The 15,146-nt window shown below is 47.1% G+C and overlaps 1 protein-coding gene across 3 annotated transcripts in view; it reads right to left on the reverse strand.

Annotated features, from left to right (window-relative positions):
- The window catches only part of EVL (Enah/Vasp-like), a 191,993-nt gene extending 181,625 nt beyond the window's left edge, over positions 1-10,368 (reverse strand). Inside the window, exon 1 of one of the 3 annotated variants that reach the window (XM_063948353.1) lies at positions 9,972-10,368. In XM_063948353.1, coding sequence (XP_063804423.1) covers positions 9,972-9,976 — 5 coding nt within the window. In that variant the 5' untranslated portion in view covers positions 9,977-10,368. Of the gene's footprint in view, positions 1-9,090; positions 9,181-9,434; positions 9,513-9,971 lie in introns of those variants that run through there. The other 2 variants (XM_063948352.1, XM_063948354.1) reach the window with 2 other exon arrangements.
- Positions 10,369-15,146: the final 4,778 nt, after the last annotated feature.

Genomic DNA, 15,146 nt, shown 5'->3' on the forward strand with positions numbered 1-15,146 from the left:
GTACCAGTGTGGGTAGTACAGGTGGGAGTAGGGTAGGTGTGAGGATGTATTAGTAATGGGTAGTACAGGTGGGAGTAGGGTAGGTGTGAGGATGAATTAGTGTGAGTAGTACAGGTGGGAGTAGGGTAGGTGTGAGGGTGTATTAGTGTGGGTAGTACAGGTGGGAGTAGGGTAGGAGTGAGGGTGTATTAGTAATGGGTAATATAGGTGGGAGTAGGGTAGGTGTGAGGGTGTACCAGTGTGAGTAGTACAGGTGGGAGTAGGGTAGGTGTGAGGGTGTACCAGTGTGAGTAGTACAGGTGGGAGTAGGGTAGGTGTGATGGTGTATTAGTGTGGGTAGTATAGGTGGGAGTAGGGTAGGTGTGAGGATGTATTAGTGTGGGTAGTATAGGTGGGAGTAGGGTAGGTGTGATCTGTGATGATGTACCAGTGTGAGTAGTACAGGTGGGAGTAGGGTAGATGTAGGGTATACCAGTGTGGATAGTATAGGTGTGAGAAGGGTAAATGTAGGGTGTACCCGGGTGGTCAGTATCGGTGGGAGTAGGATAGATGTAGGGTGTATTAGTGTCGGTGGTATCGGTAGGACTAGGGTAGATGTAGGGTGTACCAGTGTGAGTAGTACAGGTGGGAGTAGGGTAGGTGTGAGGGTGTACCAGTGTGAGAAGTACAGGTGGGAGTAGAGTAGGTGTGGGGGTGTACTAGTGTGAGTAGTATAGATGGGAGTAGGGTAGATATATGGTGTACCAGTGTGGGTAGTATAGGTGGGAGTAGGGTAGGTGTGATGGTGTTATCAGTGTGAGTAGTATAGGTGGGAGTAGGGTAGGTGTGAGGGTGTACCAGTGTGGGTAGTATCGGTGGGAGTAGGGTAGATGTAGGGTGTACCAGTGTGGGTAGTATCGGTTGAAGTAGGGTAGATGTAGGGTGTACCAGTGTGAGTAGTATAGGGGGAGTAGGGTAGATGTGGGGTGTACCAGTGTGGGTAGTATAGGTGGGATAGGGTAGGTGTGAGGGTGTACCAGTGGGAGTAGTATAGGTGGGAGTAGGATAGGTGTGAGGATGTATTAGTGTGGGTAGTATAGGTGGGATAGGGTAGGTGTGAAGGTGTACCAGGTGAGTAGTACAGATGGGAGTAGGGTAGGTGTGAGGGTGTACCAGTGTGAGCAGTACAGGTGGGAGTAGGGTAGGAGTGAGGGTGTATTAGTAATGGGTAGTATAGGTGGGAGTAGGGTAGGTGTGAGGGTGTACCAGTGTGAGTAGTACAGGTGGGAGTAGGGTAGGTGTGAGGGTGTACCAGTGTGAGTAGTACAGGTGGGAGTAGGGTAGGTGTGATGGTGTATTAGTGTGAGTAGTATAGGAGGAGTAGGGTAGATGTGGGGTGTACCAGTGTGGGTAGTACAGGTGGGAGTAGGGTAGGTGTGAGGGTGTACCAGTGTAAGTAGTACAGGTGGGAGTAGGGTAGGTGTGAGAGTGTACCAGTGTGAGTAGTGCAGGTGGGAGTAGGGTAGGTGTGAGGATGTACATTATTAGTGTGGGTAGTATAGGTGGGAGTAGGGTAGGTGTGAGGTTGTACCAGTGGGAGTAGTATAGGTGGGAGTAGGATAGGTGTGAGGCTGTATTTAGTGTGAGTAGTACAGGTGGGAGTAGGGTACGTGTGAGGGTGTACCAGTGTGAGTAGTACAGATGGGAGTAGGGTAGGTGTGAGGGTGTACCAGTGTGAGTAGTACAGATGGGAGCAGGGTAGGTGTGAGGGTGTACCAGTGTGAGTACTGTAGGTGGGAGTAGGGTGTATTAGTGGGAGTAGTATAGGTGGGAGTAGGGTAGGTGTGAGGGTGTACCAGTGGGAGTAGTACAGATGGGAGCAGGGTAGGTGTGAGGGTGTACCAGTGAGGGTGTACCAGTGTGAGTAGGGTAGGTGTGAGGGTGTATTAGTGAGAGTAGTACAGGTGGGAGTAGGGTAGGTGTGAGGGTGTACAGGTGGGAGTAGGGTAGGTGTGAGGATATATTAGTGTGAGTAGTACAGATGGGAGTAGGGTAGGTGTGAGGGTATATTAGTGTGGGTAGTACAGATGGGAGTAGGGTAGGTGTGAGGGTGTACCAGTGTGAGTAGTACAGGTGGGAGTAGGGGAGGTGTGAGGGTGTACCAGTGTGAGTAGTACAGGTGGGAGTAGGGTAGGTGTGAGGGTGTACCAGTGTGAGTAGTACAGGTGGGAGTAGGGTAGGTGTGAGGGTGTATTAGTGAGAGTAGTACAGGTGGGAGTAGGGTAGGTGTGAGGGTGTACAGGTGGGAGTAGGGTAGGTGTGAGGATATATTAGTGTGAGTAGTACAGATGGGAGTAGGGTAGGTGTGAGGGTATATTCGTGTGGGTAGTACAGATGGGAGTAGGGTAGGTGTGAGGGTGTACCAGTGTGGGTAGTATAGGTGGGAGTAGGGTAGGTGTGAGGGTGTACCAAAGTGAGTAGTACAGGTGGGAGTAGGGGAGGTGTGAGGGTGTACCAGTGTGAGTAATACAGGTGGGAGTAGGGTAGGTGTGAGGGTGTACCAGTGTGAGTAGTACAGGTGGGAGTAGGGTAGGTGTGAGGATATATTAGTGTGAGTAGTACAGGTGGGAGTAGGGTAGGTGTGAGGGTGTACCAGTGTGAGTAGTACAGGTGGGAGTAGGGTAGCTGTGAGGGTGTATTAGTAATGGGTAGTATAGGTGGGAGTAGGGTAGGTATGGAGGTGTACCAGTGTGAGTAGTACAGGTGGGAGTAGGGTAGGTGTGAGGGTGTACCAGTGTGGGTAGTATCGGTGGGAGTAGGGTAGGAGTGAGGGTGTATTAGTAATGGGTAGTATAGGTGGGAGTAGGGTAGGTATGGAGGTGTACCAGTGTGAGTAGTACAGGTGGGAGTAGGGTAGGTGTGAGGGTGTACCAGTGTGGGTAGTATCGGTGGGAGTAGGGTAGGTGTGGGGGTGTACCAGTGTGGGTAGTATAGGTGGGAGTAGGGGAGGTGTGAGGATATATTAGTGTGAGTAGTACAGATGGGAGTAGGGGAGGTGTGAGGGTGTACCAGTGTGAGTAGGGTAGGTGTGAGGGTGTATTAGTGTGAGTAGTATAGGTAGGAGTAGGGTAGGTGTGAGGGTGTACCAGTGTGAGTAGTACAGGTGGGAGTAGGGTAGCTGTGAGGGTGTACCAGTGTGAGTAGTACAGGTGGGAGTAGGGTAGCTGTGAGGGTGTACCAGTGTGAGTAGTACAGGTGGGAGTAGGGTAGCTGTGAGGGTGTACCAGTGTGAGTAGTATAGGGGAAGTAGGGTAGCCGTGAGGGAGTACTAGTGCAGGTAATATTGGTGGCAGTAGGGTAGATGAGAGGTGTACCAGTGTGGGTAGTATCGGTGGGAGTAGCCAATTTACACTCAGGAAGGTCATATGTTTATACCTGTGGGCATGGCAAAGGTGAGACCCAGGAACCAATCAGTAGATTGCACCATATATTCAGCAGCCGCAGCCCTTGCGACAACACTGAATCAGGATATTTATAATTTTCCCGATGATACAGAGAAGTTCCGTTGACCAGAAGCAGCATTACACGCTCAGCTGTTCTATATACACAGAAATTGTGACAGATAAGCAAAGTAAACCGGACTGTATATGTAGCGCCTCATCATGTGACCATTATTCCACTTTAATAAGTCACACTTTGTAAACCGAGTGCTTTTATGTTTTATTTTTCGTGAAGTACTATATAGAATATAAACAGTTATTAATCTGCGTGTTATTCTTTTCTGGGAATGCTACATAGTATGCATGCCTAACACACAATGCATTAATAAAACCTTGGGTACCGTCTTCTTCCCATGAAAGGAAGCAGTTTCTGCAGCAACGTTTTTCAAGAGAGGAAAATCCCAAACAAACTCTGGCCGCAAAGAGGGCGCATTCCGTGTAATCCTGCAGACTGCTGTAGGCTTATTTTATTTATGGAAAACATGGACCTGAATAAATAATGGAGATGAAAGATTTGTCCGGCTGACGGTAAAATTAAAAATGATTCTGTGATTGCTTTTCTACTCGTCTCCCAGGGTAGCAGTTGATTTACCGACGGACACAATCCCGACGGACATTGACCGTCAGTCGGTATTTTTAAATGTCGTCATTTCAAATGTCGGTATTCTGACTGTGTCAGCATTTTGAACATGTCGGCATAATGAACATCAGTATTTTGACTGTCGGTCAATGGCTGTCGGGTTTACGACCGTCTGTATTGTGTCCGTCTGTAAATTATACTGAACCCGTCTACAGTGGCTCCTCGCTCACATCCCAGGACACAGATGTGAATAAGCCCTGAAACAGGCAGATTCTCCATCGTTTTACCAACCTTAAAGCATTACGGCCAATGGCGTTCATTTTCCTGGGCTTTAAACTTGCAGTGCTACAGTAGGTGCAGAATGACATAAAGGAATGCATCTCCGTGCGTCCAATAGCCCCTCCCCACTCACCGTTCAGAAATGCCCATTGCGCTTCTAATACATTGCACACACTGTGCGTCTCAACCCGTTACTGCGACCCAGGGCCTGAATCTGATTTGGAGGAAAGGAGAAAAAGCAAGAAACTGTGCACTTGGACAAACCATGCTGCACTGCGGGTGGGGGCAGATGTAACATGTGCAGAGAGATTAGATTTGGGTGGGGGTGTCCAAACTGAAATCTAAACTGCAGTGTCAGAATAACACTGTCTAACATTTTTGGGCTGCATGCAAAAGCAGCCAGTATTTACCCTGCACAGAAAAATATAGAAATGTATTTGCTCCCCGTGCATTGCAACCTGGTTTGTTCCAGATAGAAAGTTTACTTGCTTTTTTTGGCTTTACTTTCAAATCAGAATCAGGCCCTGTTTCTAACATTTAAAAATCAATATTAAAAAAAATTGTCTGGAACACAACATCGATTTATATCGATTTCAAATCGATAAACATCAATGGATATTGACCTTTAGTAAATATATTCCCAATGTGTGGTCTCTCGAGAGTTCTGACACAATTTGCATTTTCAATCCAAATTTGTTTCGCTATCCTAAAAACTACTGACTTTTAGCCATAGCCGCCAAACCTCCATAATGCTCTTACTGCAAAGAATCCCTTCCAGTTGGCAATTTCGAAAGATACTGAAAACTGGACCATGACAGTGACCAACCCATTTCAGAGTCCTAAAAAAGCCATTTCACAGTTATTGTTTATTACTCCCGAATAAATGACACGGCTCGCAACAAGCCCGACACTTCAGAGCGTTAACAAGAAGAAAACAAGCGCAACAAGGAGATGTGAAAGTGTGACGGGTCACAGCTACTGGCAATGACCTCAAATAAACCGAGATTACAAAAGATCACTTACAGGCAAAATCAGTCTCCGTGCATTACGCCAAACCAATCTAAACAGACGCTCTTCTGCAATTATCAATATTGTGAATGGAGCCTCTCTGAATTCCCCGCAGTCTTCCCGTGTATCAGTGTAAGAGATCTGCTGGTTTAACTGTTTGCCAAGAAGAAACCAGAATAAAATGAACAATTACCAGTTGCTTATTTATTGCGACCAGTTCATACTGTAAGCGCCCATACCAACAAGAACCGGAGCAGGTATGTGCGGCCAGCATTGGCTCAGGGGAAGACAGGAAGGCAGCCTCTGTGTCCTGTGCAATGGGCACTCTCATCTACTGGACCTGCATTCAGCATCGCAGGGGGGACTCACCATGATTTCTGCCTAACTCTACCTGTAGCCTAACCCTAACTGTATCCTAACCCTAACCTAACCCTAACTGTAGCCAAACCCTAATTGCAGCCTAACCCTAATTGCAGCCTAACCCTAATTGCAGCCTAACCCTAATTGTACCCTAGCCCTAACTGCAGCCTAACCCTAACCGTAACTGTAGCTTAACCATAACTGTAGCCTAACCCTAACGGCAGCCTAACCCTAATTGCAGCCTACACATAACTGTATCCTAACCCTAACTGTAGCCTAACCCTAATTGCAGCCTACACATAACTGTATCCTAACCCTAACTGTAGCCTAACCCTAACCGTAATTGCAGCCTAACCCTAACTGTACCCTAACCCTAATTGCAGCCTAACCCTAATTGAGGCCTAACCCTAACCCCAATTGCAGCCAACTCCTATCCCTAACTGTAGTCTAACCCTAGGTGCAGTCTATCCCCCTAATTGCAGCCTAACCCTAACTGTATCCTAACCTTAACTGTATCCTAACCCTAATTGCAGTCTAACCCTAACTGTAGCCTAATCCTAATTGCAGCCTAATCCTAACTGTAGCCTAACCCTAACTGTAACTACAGCCTAATCCTAATTGCAGCCTAATCCTAATTGCAGCCTAACCCTAATTGTACTCTAACCCCAATTGCAGCCTAACCTTAACTGTAGCCAAACCCTAATTGCAGCCTAACCCTGACTGTAGCCAAACCCTAATTGCAGCCTAACCCTAATTGCAGCCTAATCCTAATTGCAGCCTAACCCTAACCGTAACTGCAGCCTAATCCTAATGGCAGCCTAACCCTAATTGTACCCTAACCCCAATTGCAGCCTAACCCTAACTGTAGCCAAACCCTAATTGCAGCCTAACCCTAACTGTAGCCAAACCCTAATTGCCGCCTAACCCTAATTGCAGCCTAATCCTAATTACAGCCTAATCCTAATTGCAGTCTAACCCTAATTGTACCCTAGCCCTAACTGCAGCCTAACCCTAACCGTAACTGTAGCTTAACCATAACTGTAGCCTAACCCTAACTATAGCCTAACCCTAACTGTATCCTAACCCTAAATGTAGCCTAACCCTAATTGAGGCCTAACCCTAACCCCAATTGCAGCCAACTCCTATCCCTAACTGTAGTCTAACCCTAGGTGCAGTCTATCCCCCTAATGGCAGCCTAACCCTAACTGTAAAGATTAACATTGTAGATGTTGATACTTTACCTCTCGACATTCTAAACATGTCGACATTTTGACTGGGACCCAATTTCATTTTTTTTAATTCTGTATTAAGTTTTGTCTAAATACCACCCACAATGTACTTGTATATCAGCTTGGAACAGATTATCTATTCTATCAAATAAATAAAATCATTACTTAGAGCGCAGGTTTTTTTTTAACCCAAGAACATATAGCCAATATTATATTCTATAAGAGCATTTACACCACTTGAGTTTTTTACATCTCCTGGCTGGATCAATTCCTTTACATTAAGCACCGGTTTTGTCACGTAAAAATACATTTAAAGAAAATGACACAGCGTACATGCTTAAAACTGCGATATACAATTGCCGTGATAACTGAATTTGCGCAGCAGCATAATAAAGTTCCAGAGTACGGATTGCAATGAGGGACAATCCTAGGGACACGGTAAAGCAAGTACCACAGATAGCCCTGACAGTGCAAGATCCCACGTTTTTACCAAGTGCCTCTAACTTTATGGAAACGTTTACCACGGACACGACAGTATTTCCCAAGTGCGCTGCGGTGCAAAAACATGCAGGATGCGCTCCGCAGCTCAGCATTAGGGTGGTCATTCCGAGTTGTTCGCTAGCTGCATTCGTTCGCTGTGCAGCGATGAGGCAAAAAAATGGCACTTCTGCGCATGCGTATGCGGCGCAATGCACACGCGCGACGTACTATTACAACGAACGATGTAGTTTCACACAAGGTCTGCTGGCCGCAGAGTGATTGACATGAAGTGGGCTTTTCTGGGTGTCAACTGACCGTTTTCAGGGAGTGTTCGGAAAAACGCAGGCGTGCCAGGAAAAACGCAGGCGTGGCTGGGCGAACGCAGGGCGTGTTTGTGACGTCAAAACAGGAACTGAACAGTCTGAAGTGATCGCAAGCGCTGAGTAGGTTTTGAGCTACTCTAAAACTGCACAAAAAAACTTTGCCGCCGCTCTGCGATCCTTTCGTTCGCACTTCTGCTAAGCTACAATACACTCCCAGTGGGCGGCGGCATAGCGTTTGCACGGCTGCTAAAAACTGCTAGCGAGCGATCAACTCGGATTTACCACCTAGGCCCGAATACCCTGAACACTCCTTCTGAGTATAAATCAACAGGCTTGTACAACCCTACGGAGCGATTTACCTGCTTCAGGGGGTACAATGGCCACCGGATTTACAGCCTACATACAGCGGAAACGGCCTTAGGTAGGAGGTGGGTGATTCACTATTGATAAGAATACAGCCTATCAATTCCCAAGGAATAAGCCACGTTACTAAGGTCTTTGTGCCTCATGCCTCCGTGATGTCGCTCAATCCCAGTGCATTGATAGGTTGAGCATCGTCTTGGGCAAAAATATGGCCGTCTCTATTTCTGTAGACGACAGGTACAGTTTATAAGCCTGTAATATCATAGACATAATATAATATACTGTTTTAGCGCTAAACAAACTTAAAATTAAAACTGACGTTTTTAATCCATGCTAAAACATCTAGTCCAAGGGCCACGTTTCGCCCAGGAGGGTACAACCTGTAGACCGTCATGACAGCCAGCGTGTGTGGGACCCATTGCTCATTAATGTCACAAAAGCAAGCAACAAAGTCCACCGTCAAAGAGGGTAATTGCAATCGGTACCTCGTGCCTCAGTGCCACACTGCAAATATAGGCCAGACGTGAAGCCCTTATTACACATTTAAGCATGAAATGCAGACTGACTGGTCATCACGCAGGATCAAACATGTCACTTTGCACTACGTCCTACCGTGCATTCATCATTGCATTGGTAAAACAGTACAAAGGCTGGCTTGTGACTGACCCACTTGGTCACCAGACATCATCGGAAAAAAACATCAGACGTCTAAATATTTCCAAATGAGCATCACAAATATACAATATTTAGTTTATCTCCTCGCAGGTGAGAAATGGCTACAAATGAGCTTGTCAGACACTTCTGCTCCAAAATATGGCTGAAATGAGCAGAAATCTGGGTGACGTCCGAGCTTCTGACATATATTCATTTCCCATTGTTTGTTTTTTTGTTATAGGGTTATGAAGGAAGCCACATTTAGGTATAAGCACCACATACCACACAACCATGCAGAAATGGGAAGACACAAATGGATAAAACCAGGTCCTTACCCCATCTCACAGCCCTTGTCCCTATTTTCAGTATGGCTGCCATGCAGCCCAAGGAGAAATGCCAGTGCAAAAATAATGGTCAGACAGACGCTTTAAGAACACAGTAATGTGTCTGTCACACAGGCCGGCCTGTATTGCGGGAGCGTGCCACTGGTGTCACAAAATGCAGAACACCCATCGCCAAACACACTGCAATCAGTTACACTGTGTATACCCTCAAGTGACACACAACACAGCTGTCATCTCATCACACAACACACATGCACAATACATATATATATATATATATATATATATATATATATGCAATTCTGCACCAATAAATGCAGCAAAGGACGACTTACTGTAAGTGCATACTGCCGCGTCCCCAGCACAGTGTACACTAAATGATGTCATTATAAGGCACACATTTACATTGGGTTTCTGCAATGAAGGTTGTAACTCTCTCACCTCCATGCATGCTATAGTGAGACAGGGCTCTGCATGGACCATTTGGCTGCTGGGGGGTTAAACAGACTCCTCGCCACCATGGTCACCCCCTCCCCCTGCCAGTGCCCACCAATACATCACGCTGACTATGGATGGGGCTAATCTGGACTAAATGCACAGTCCCACTTGTCAGTCAGAGATAGATAGATAGATAGATAGAGTGCCCCCCACCACCTCCCCTGGCACTGCTGCCATTGTGTGTATGTGCTGCCCAGGCACCCAGTGACAGTGTGCCCATGGGGGGCACACCAGGGATGGCAGAGCCCCCTCCCTCAGCCACCCAGCCCCCTCTCCCTCACCTAGCCACACATGCACAATGAATGGAGGTCTCCCTGGCAGACATGGCTGCAGCATGGCACTGCAGTGCCAGCAGCAGGAGTCAGGGCACCTACCTCATCCTTGCAGGCCTCCTCCTCCTCGGGATATATGGGGTGTTATGATGGGGCTCTCAGCTCTGCTGCTGCTGTGCGGGATTAGCGGCTGATCTCCTGCGGGTCTCTGCACTGCTGCTGCTGCTGACCATGCATCTGCTGAGCACTGGATGGAGGGAGCTGCTGGACGGTGCCCGGGCGCCTGGCTGTGCTGCTGCGGCTGATACTCTCGCTCCAGGCGGCCTTGAAGCGCATGTTTGGGTCCAGGTTAGCTGCAGAGATGGTGCTGCCCGGCTGACAGCTGTCCCTGAGACCCTGCCATGTTTTTTTCCTGTGAGGTGAGGTTGCAGCAGCAGCAGCAGAGGATCATACAAAGGCAGCTGAGCTCTGCTGCCCACTGCTGACAGCCCTGTGCTACAGGAGGATGGGGATATACTGTGTATCAGGCTCCCCACCCCCTCTGTGTGGCAGCACACAAGCCCCAGACACCTGCACCAGGCCTATTGGGGCATTCAGTATTGCTAGGGCAGGAAGCCACACTGCTTATCTGCACTGATTGCAGTTATTGTAGCAGTTAGGATTGCAGTTATTATAGCACTGCGGGACCCCAGCTTCTGCAGGAGCTCTTATAGGGGGGCTGACCCAGACCTGGCACCTCTCTCCGATGGACATGGGGCATACTTGCCTACCTGACCTTCTCCATGAGAGAGAAAATGCTCTGTTCCTGGACTTTCCTGGTAATGTAGGATTGCCATCACCGGTCGCCGACTTCTATTTTGGACGGATCCCTTTGCATGGACGTAAATAACTAGTTTTAGCGTGCAGTGTGTGCGCAGATTTGCACCTTACTGTCCTATTGTGGGTGGGATTCGGTTAGGCACGGGGGTCACGTTGCACCTAATTGACAGGGTTGCTAGATCGACATGGTCTATAAGTCGACATGAGTTTTTTTATTTTTTTTAAATTGTGTCGTTTTCTTCGTAGAGTGACCAGGACCCCCAATTAGTGCACCGTGTCCGCTCGCCATGCTTCGGGCAAGGTTACCGTCCCCAATTGTATTCCATGTGGATCGTACAGTATGAAAAAGTTGAAAAAATTGTGAAAAATGTCGACCTTTTGTCAAGTCGGCTTAACCCTATATCAGAAATAAGATCTCCGTATTATCTGATTATTATATAGTATTATTTATTTCTCCATCGGTGTGCATTAGGGAACACAAATTGTTTTTTCTTACACAGAATTACCCCTCCCTTTTAGCACCTGACTGATATTACATCTGATTGAGCAGCTTACCATCATATGTGCATTGTATTTAGAGAGGCATGGATGGGTCAGCATTAGGAGGGATTGCTGACTCCAGAGTGCCATTGGAGAAGCTAGGGGTGTCTCCAGGTAAGCTGGTTCTCAGATGTTGTAGGAGCCATTATCATGTGGCCTCACACTGGGAATTTAGACCCAGACATATATGTAATTATTTATGGGGTGGGCGTGGGATGGCCCTTGTGTCGGTATGGCTGGGCAGCTTCAGGTCGGCACACTCTAAAACTTTATTAACACTTATGATTTTCCCTATCACTTTGTATATATTTTTGTATTATTTTAATCACACCACTTACATAGCACTTCTGTGCTTCTTATTAACCCTTATTAATTTTCACCTGTGTGCTGACCTGGGTTAGCCGACCTGTGCCGACGTTATGGGGTCCTGTACCCTGGACCCATACCTAGTATTAGGGACCCCCAGTGATGGAGAAGCCTTGACGATTGGCCTGGGGGCTTAACCCTATATCTGCAGATATACGCAACTAAGATCTCCGTATTATCTGATTATTATGTAGTATTATTTTTCACTCAGTGTGCATTAGGGAACACATTGTTTTTTCTTACACAGAATTACCCCTCCCTTTTAGCACCTGAGTGACATCACAATCTGATTGAGCAGCTTACCATCATATGTGCTTTTGTCAAGTCGACCTAGCACGTGTCGATCTATGGACCATGTCGACCAATAGTGGTCGACCTAATGACCGTATCCCATTTCTATAATTTCACAGAATGAAATAAGCTGCAAGCAACAGCTCTGGGGAGATTCTCATTGTCCATTGGCCATTAAATGACAGGAGAGTGGCTAACGTAATGACACCAACAGTAGCTGTCTCCACGTGGAGTGTGTAACAGGAGGGTAATGTAATGGTATACAGCGGAGTTATATACCCTCACTATTTGTTATATAGATACATAGGCTTGTTAAATACTCGCGCCTTTCACACTGTTCCTTGTGCTATTTACACCAGCACCCACGTAATGACACGGAACCCTTGCAGGGAACCACACTGAAAGTCACGGGTGGAACTGTGTCGCTCTGGGCCCCAAAGCAAATGTAAATAGGACCCCGGCCATTCTGCTCTAGACTACAGGGGCCTGGCCTGGACACTATTGTTCCACCACGGCACAAAGTACTAATGCTGTGCAGGTGTGGATCATTAGATGGGCAATGATATGGTCAACAGTCATTATGTCGATACCAAATGGTCGACGTGCATAAGGTTGACCGGTATAAAAGGCCAACATATGAAAGGTCGACACTGGTTAAGGTCAACAGGTACAAAATGTTGACATTACACTGGTCGACGTGAGGTTTTTAGTTCTTTTTTTCACTAAATCTGGTATATTTCATGTTAATATATCTTAATGTCGACATTTTGTATCTGTCGACATTAAGCACCATGGACCCTTTATCTGGTTGACCTTTTGTACCCGTCGACCATTTGGTGTCAGCCTATTGATTGTCGACCATAACATTGCCAGTCATTCATCTGGATACTGTACTGTACAGACTTGTACTGGTTGCATATATAAGCAGGGCCGTGCTAGGTTACTAGGCACCCAAGAGGGACTGTCAGCCCTCTACACATATATCCCAAGCACGCCTGGACCATTAGGGAGCCTTGAGGACCACGTTAGGGAACTTCTGCCCTATATAAATATTTTAAATAAGGAAATACTTATGTCTATAAGTACTATCAGGCAGCAATTAGGAGACAGGCGGATTGCGATTTCTTCCTTCTGGTCCAATCAGAGAAGACGATGTGTGAGCTGGGGTCAGATGGAGGAACAATACCAGAAATTACGGAATCATTAATCAGAGAGACTATTGGGAGATAATTGGGGAAGTGAAACTGAACCCCTCTCTGTAATTACTTCCCCATCTCCCATCCTCCGACCTGTAACTCATTCTCTCCTCCCCTCGCCCCACACCCTGTAAACCAGGTCTTCCGCACTCATTCTCCACCCTCATTCTGTGCTTGATCACCCCCTGCCTGTAATTCTCTCCCCTCCAGCACATGCTACATTATAGCTCATCCTCCCATCACACCCAGTGGTCGGTGACAGTGATAGGTACTATAGTAGGGACAGACGGGCCTACACAGGTGCCAGAAAATAGGTCCCAGAGGTTAGTAGAAGGGACACATCTGGGAAACACAGGATCTTCTGGATTTCCGAGTTTCCTCATGTCAAGAAGATGAGAGAGGATGAGGCTGCGTTCAGGCCAACGTTCCCAGTGTTCCACAAGATCATGACTCCATGATGACATCATCCAACACACATGGAGACCACTTCCACACATCAGCGCAAGCACTATGCACAACATGGGACAACGCCAGCTGCGATCCATACACACCACTGTGGGCAGTGGGGGTACAGTCACTTCCCACCGCTTATAATTCAGCTGAACCGGGGCCATGAATGTGCCCTAGGCCAGGAGTTGTGGGTCTTCTTCAGTGGTCATCCCATTTGTTCTCACTATAATCTGCCTCCACCGGGCACCCAAGGGAGACCTGAGTACTTTGAACCCTGCATCCACCACCTTGGTACCCCAGTGGTTATAATAATGACATCATGTTCTATGCAAAGCAAGTTGGGGGCTTTTCAATATAGAACATGATAGACATCTGATCCGATCCACTTTTATTGCTCCATGAGCAGCTGTTCCATCGTCCATCCTGATATCTTTATTTCCTCAGACCATCCTAGGAGTCACTGCCATCTGCCAGAGGTACCAGTTGATACAGCTAGCACCTCATAGGATGAAGACAGTGTCCTCCTGAAATTGATGGTTATTCTTCTCTCCATCTCCCTGTTAGAAGTTATCTCATATTGCTCCCATGTATGAGTTATATCACTGTGCATTATCACGGCTGCCTTATATGTTCCCTTTTATACTGTTTAGATGAACCTGACAAGTACATTCTTCAAGCAAGGTAAAAGTTTGTTGGAGCGGATGCTGTCCCCTCTTCGTGCTGAAGTGCACTTTGTAGTGATCGCACAAAGGAAGAATCTTTTAAAAATACATTTTGGGGTATTTTACGCATTAACACATTATTTGGGAAGTATATCCATGTATCCACTACTCTGTAGTCCTTTACCACTACTTGTCTTTATATTTGAATATTACGACATCGATATAGACGTCTATACTTAACATGCACCTACGCGGGGCGGATCCAAGGGACGGAGGCAGGTGACCCGTGCCCCACCCCCCTAACACGAGGCCTCTGTGTGATGTGCTGTGATGTGATGTGTGATGGACTGCGGAGGGGCCAGGGAGTCAGCTACCACTCTCTGTGAGTGTACCTATCTCCGGGAAAATATCACCTTACGCGTAGTGGGGAGTTGCCATATTCAGTCCACCATTGTCTCCTCTATGGAATGTAGGCCTCTGTATACAGTTAGGCTCCTCTTTCCACCACATAATCTCCTTTATCACAGTTTTCAGAACATCTGCATTTGCACATACCGCAGACGTTGCTGTAACCTCAAGCCACAAATCTTATCACTGATTGTAAGAAAACCATATCATGCCCCAAGCACCTGAAACCACTTCTCACTTCCATGGCTTCAGCTTCCCCTCATCAGCTGACTCCAGTGACAGAACCTTGTTTTCCCAGTTATTAATAACACAGCATTGGTACATGTGAGGAATTCATTCTCAGGGCATTTAATTACTCACTATTACTGCACCATGCCCCCTCGGAAATCCCACTTGGCTGCCCCCTCCCGCATGTAGGATGAGAGCTCGGTGGATGTGCAGATGGAAATTGGCTATTCAGGGGCTACACACTACAGAGCTCCGGCTGATTTCAGATGGATCTCTTGCACCGTAGGTAGGGCTGCGGCAAGTGTGCGCTGATTGTG

The sequence above is a fragment of the Pseudophryne corroboree genome, chromosome 12 (assembly GCF_028390025.1).
Source record: "Pseudophryne corroboree isolate aPseCor3 chromosome 12, aPseCor3.hap2, whole genome shotgun sequence".
NCBI classification, from domain to species: domain Eukaryota; kingdom Metazoa; phylum Chordata; class Amphibia; order Anura; family Myobatrachidae; genus Pseudophryne; species Pseudophryne corroboree.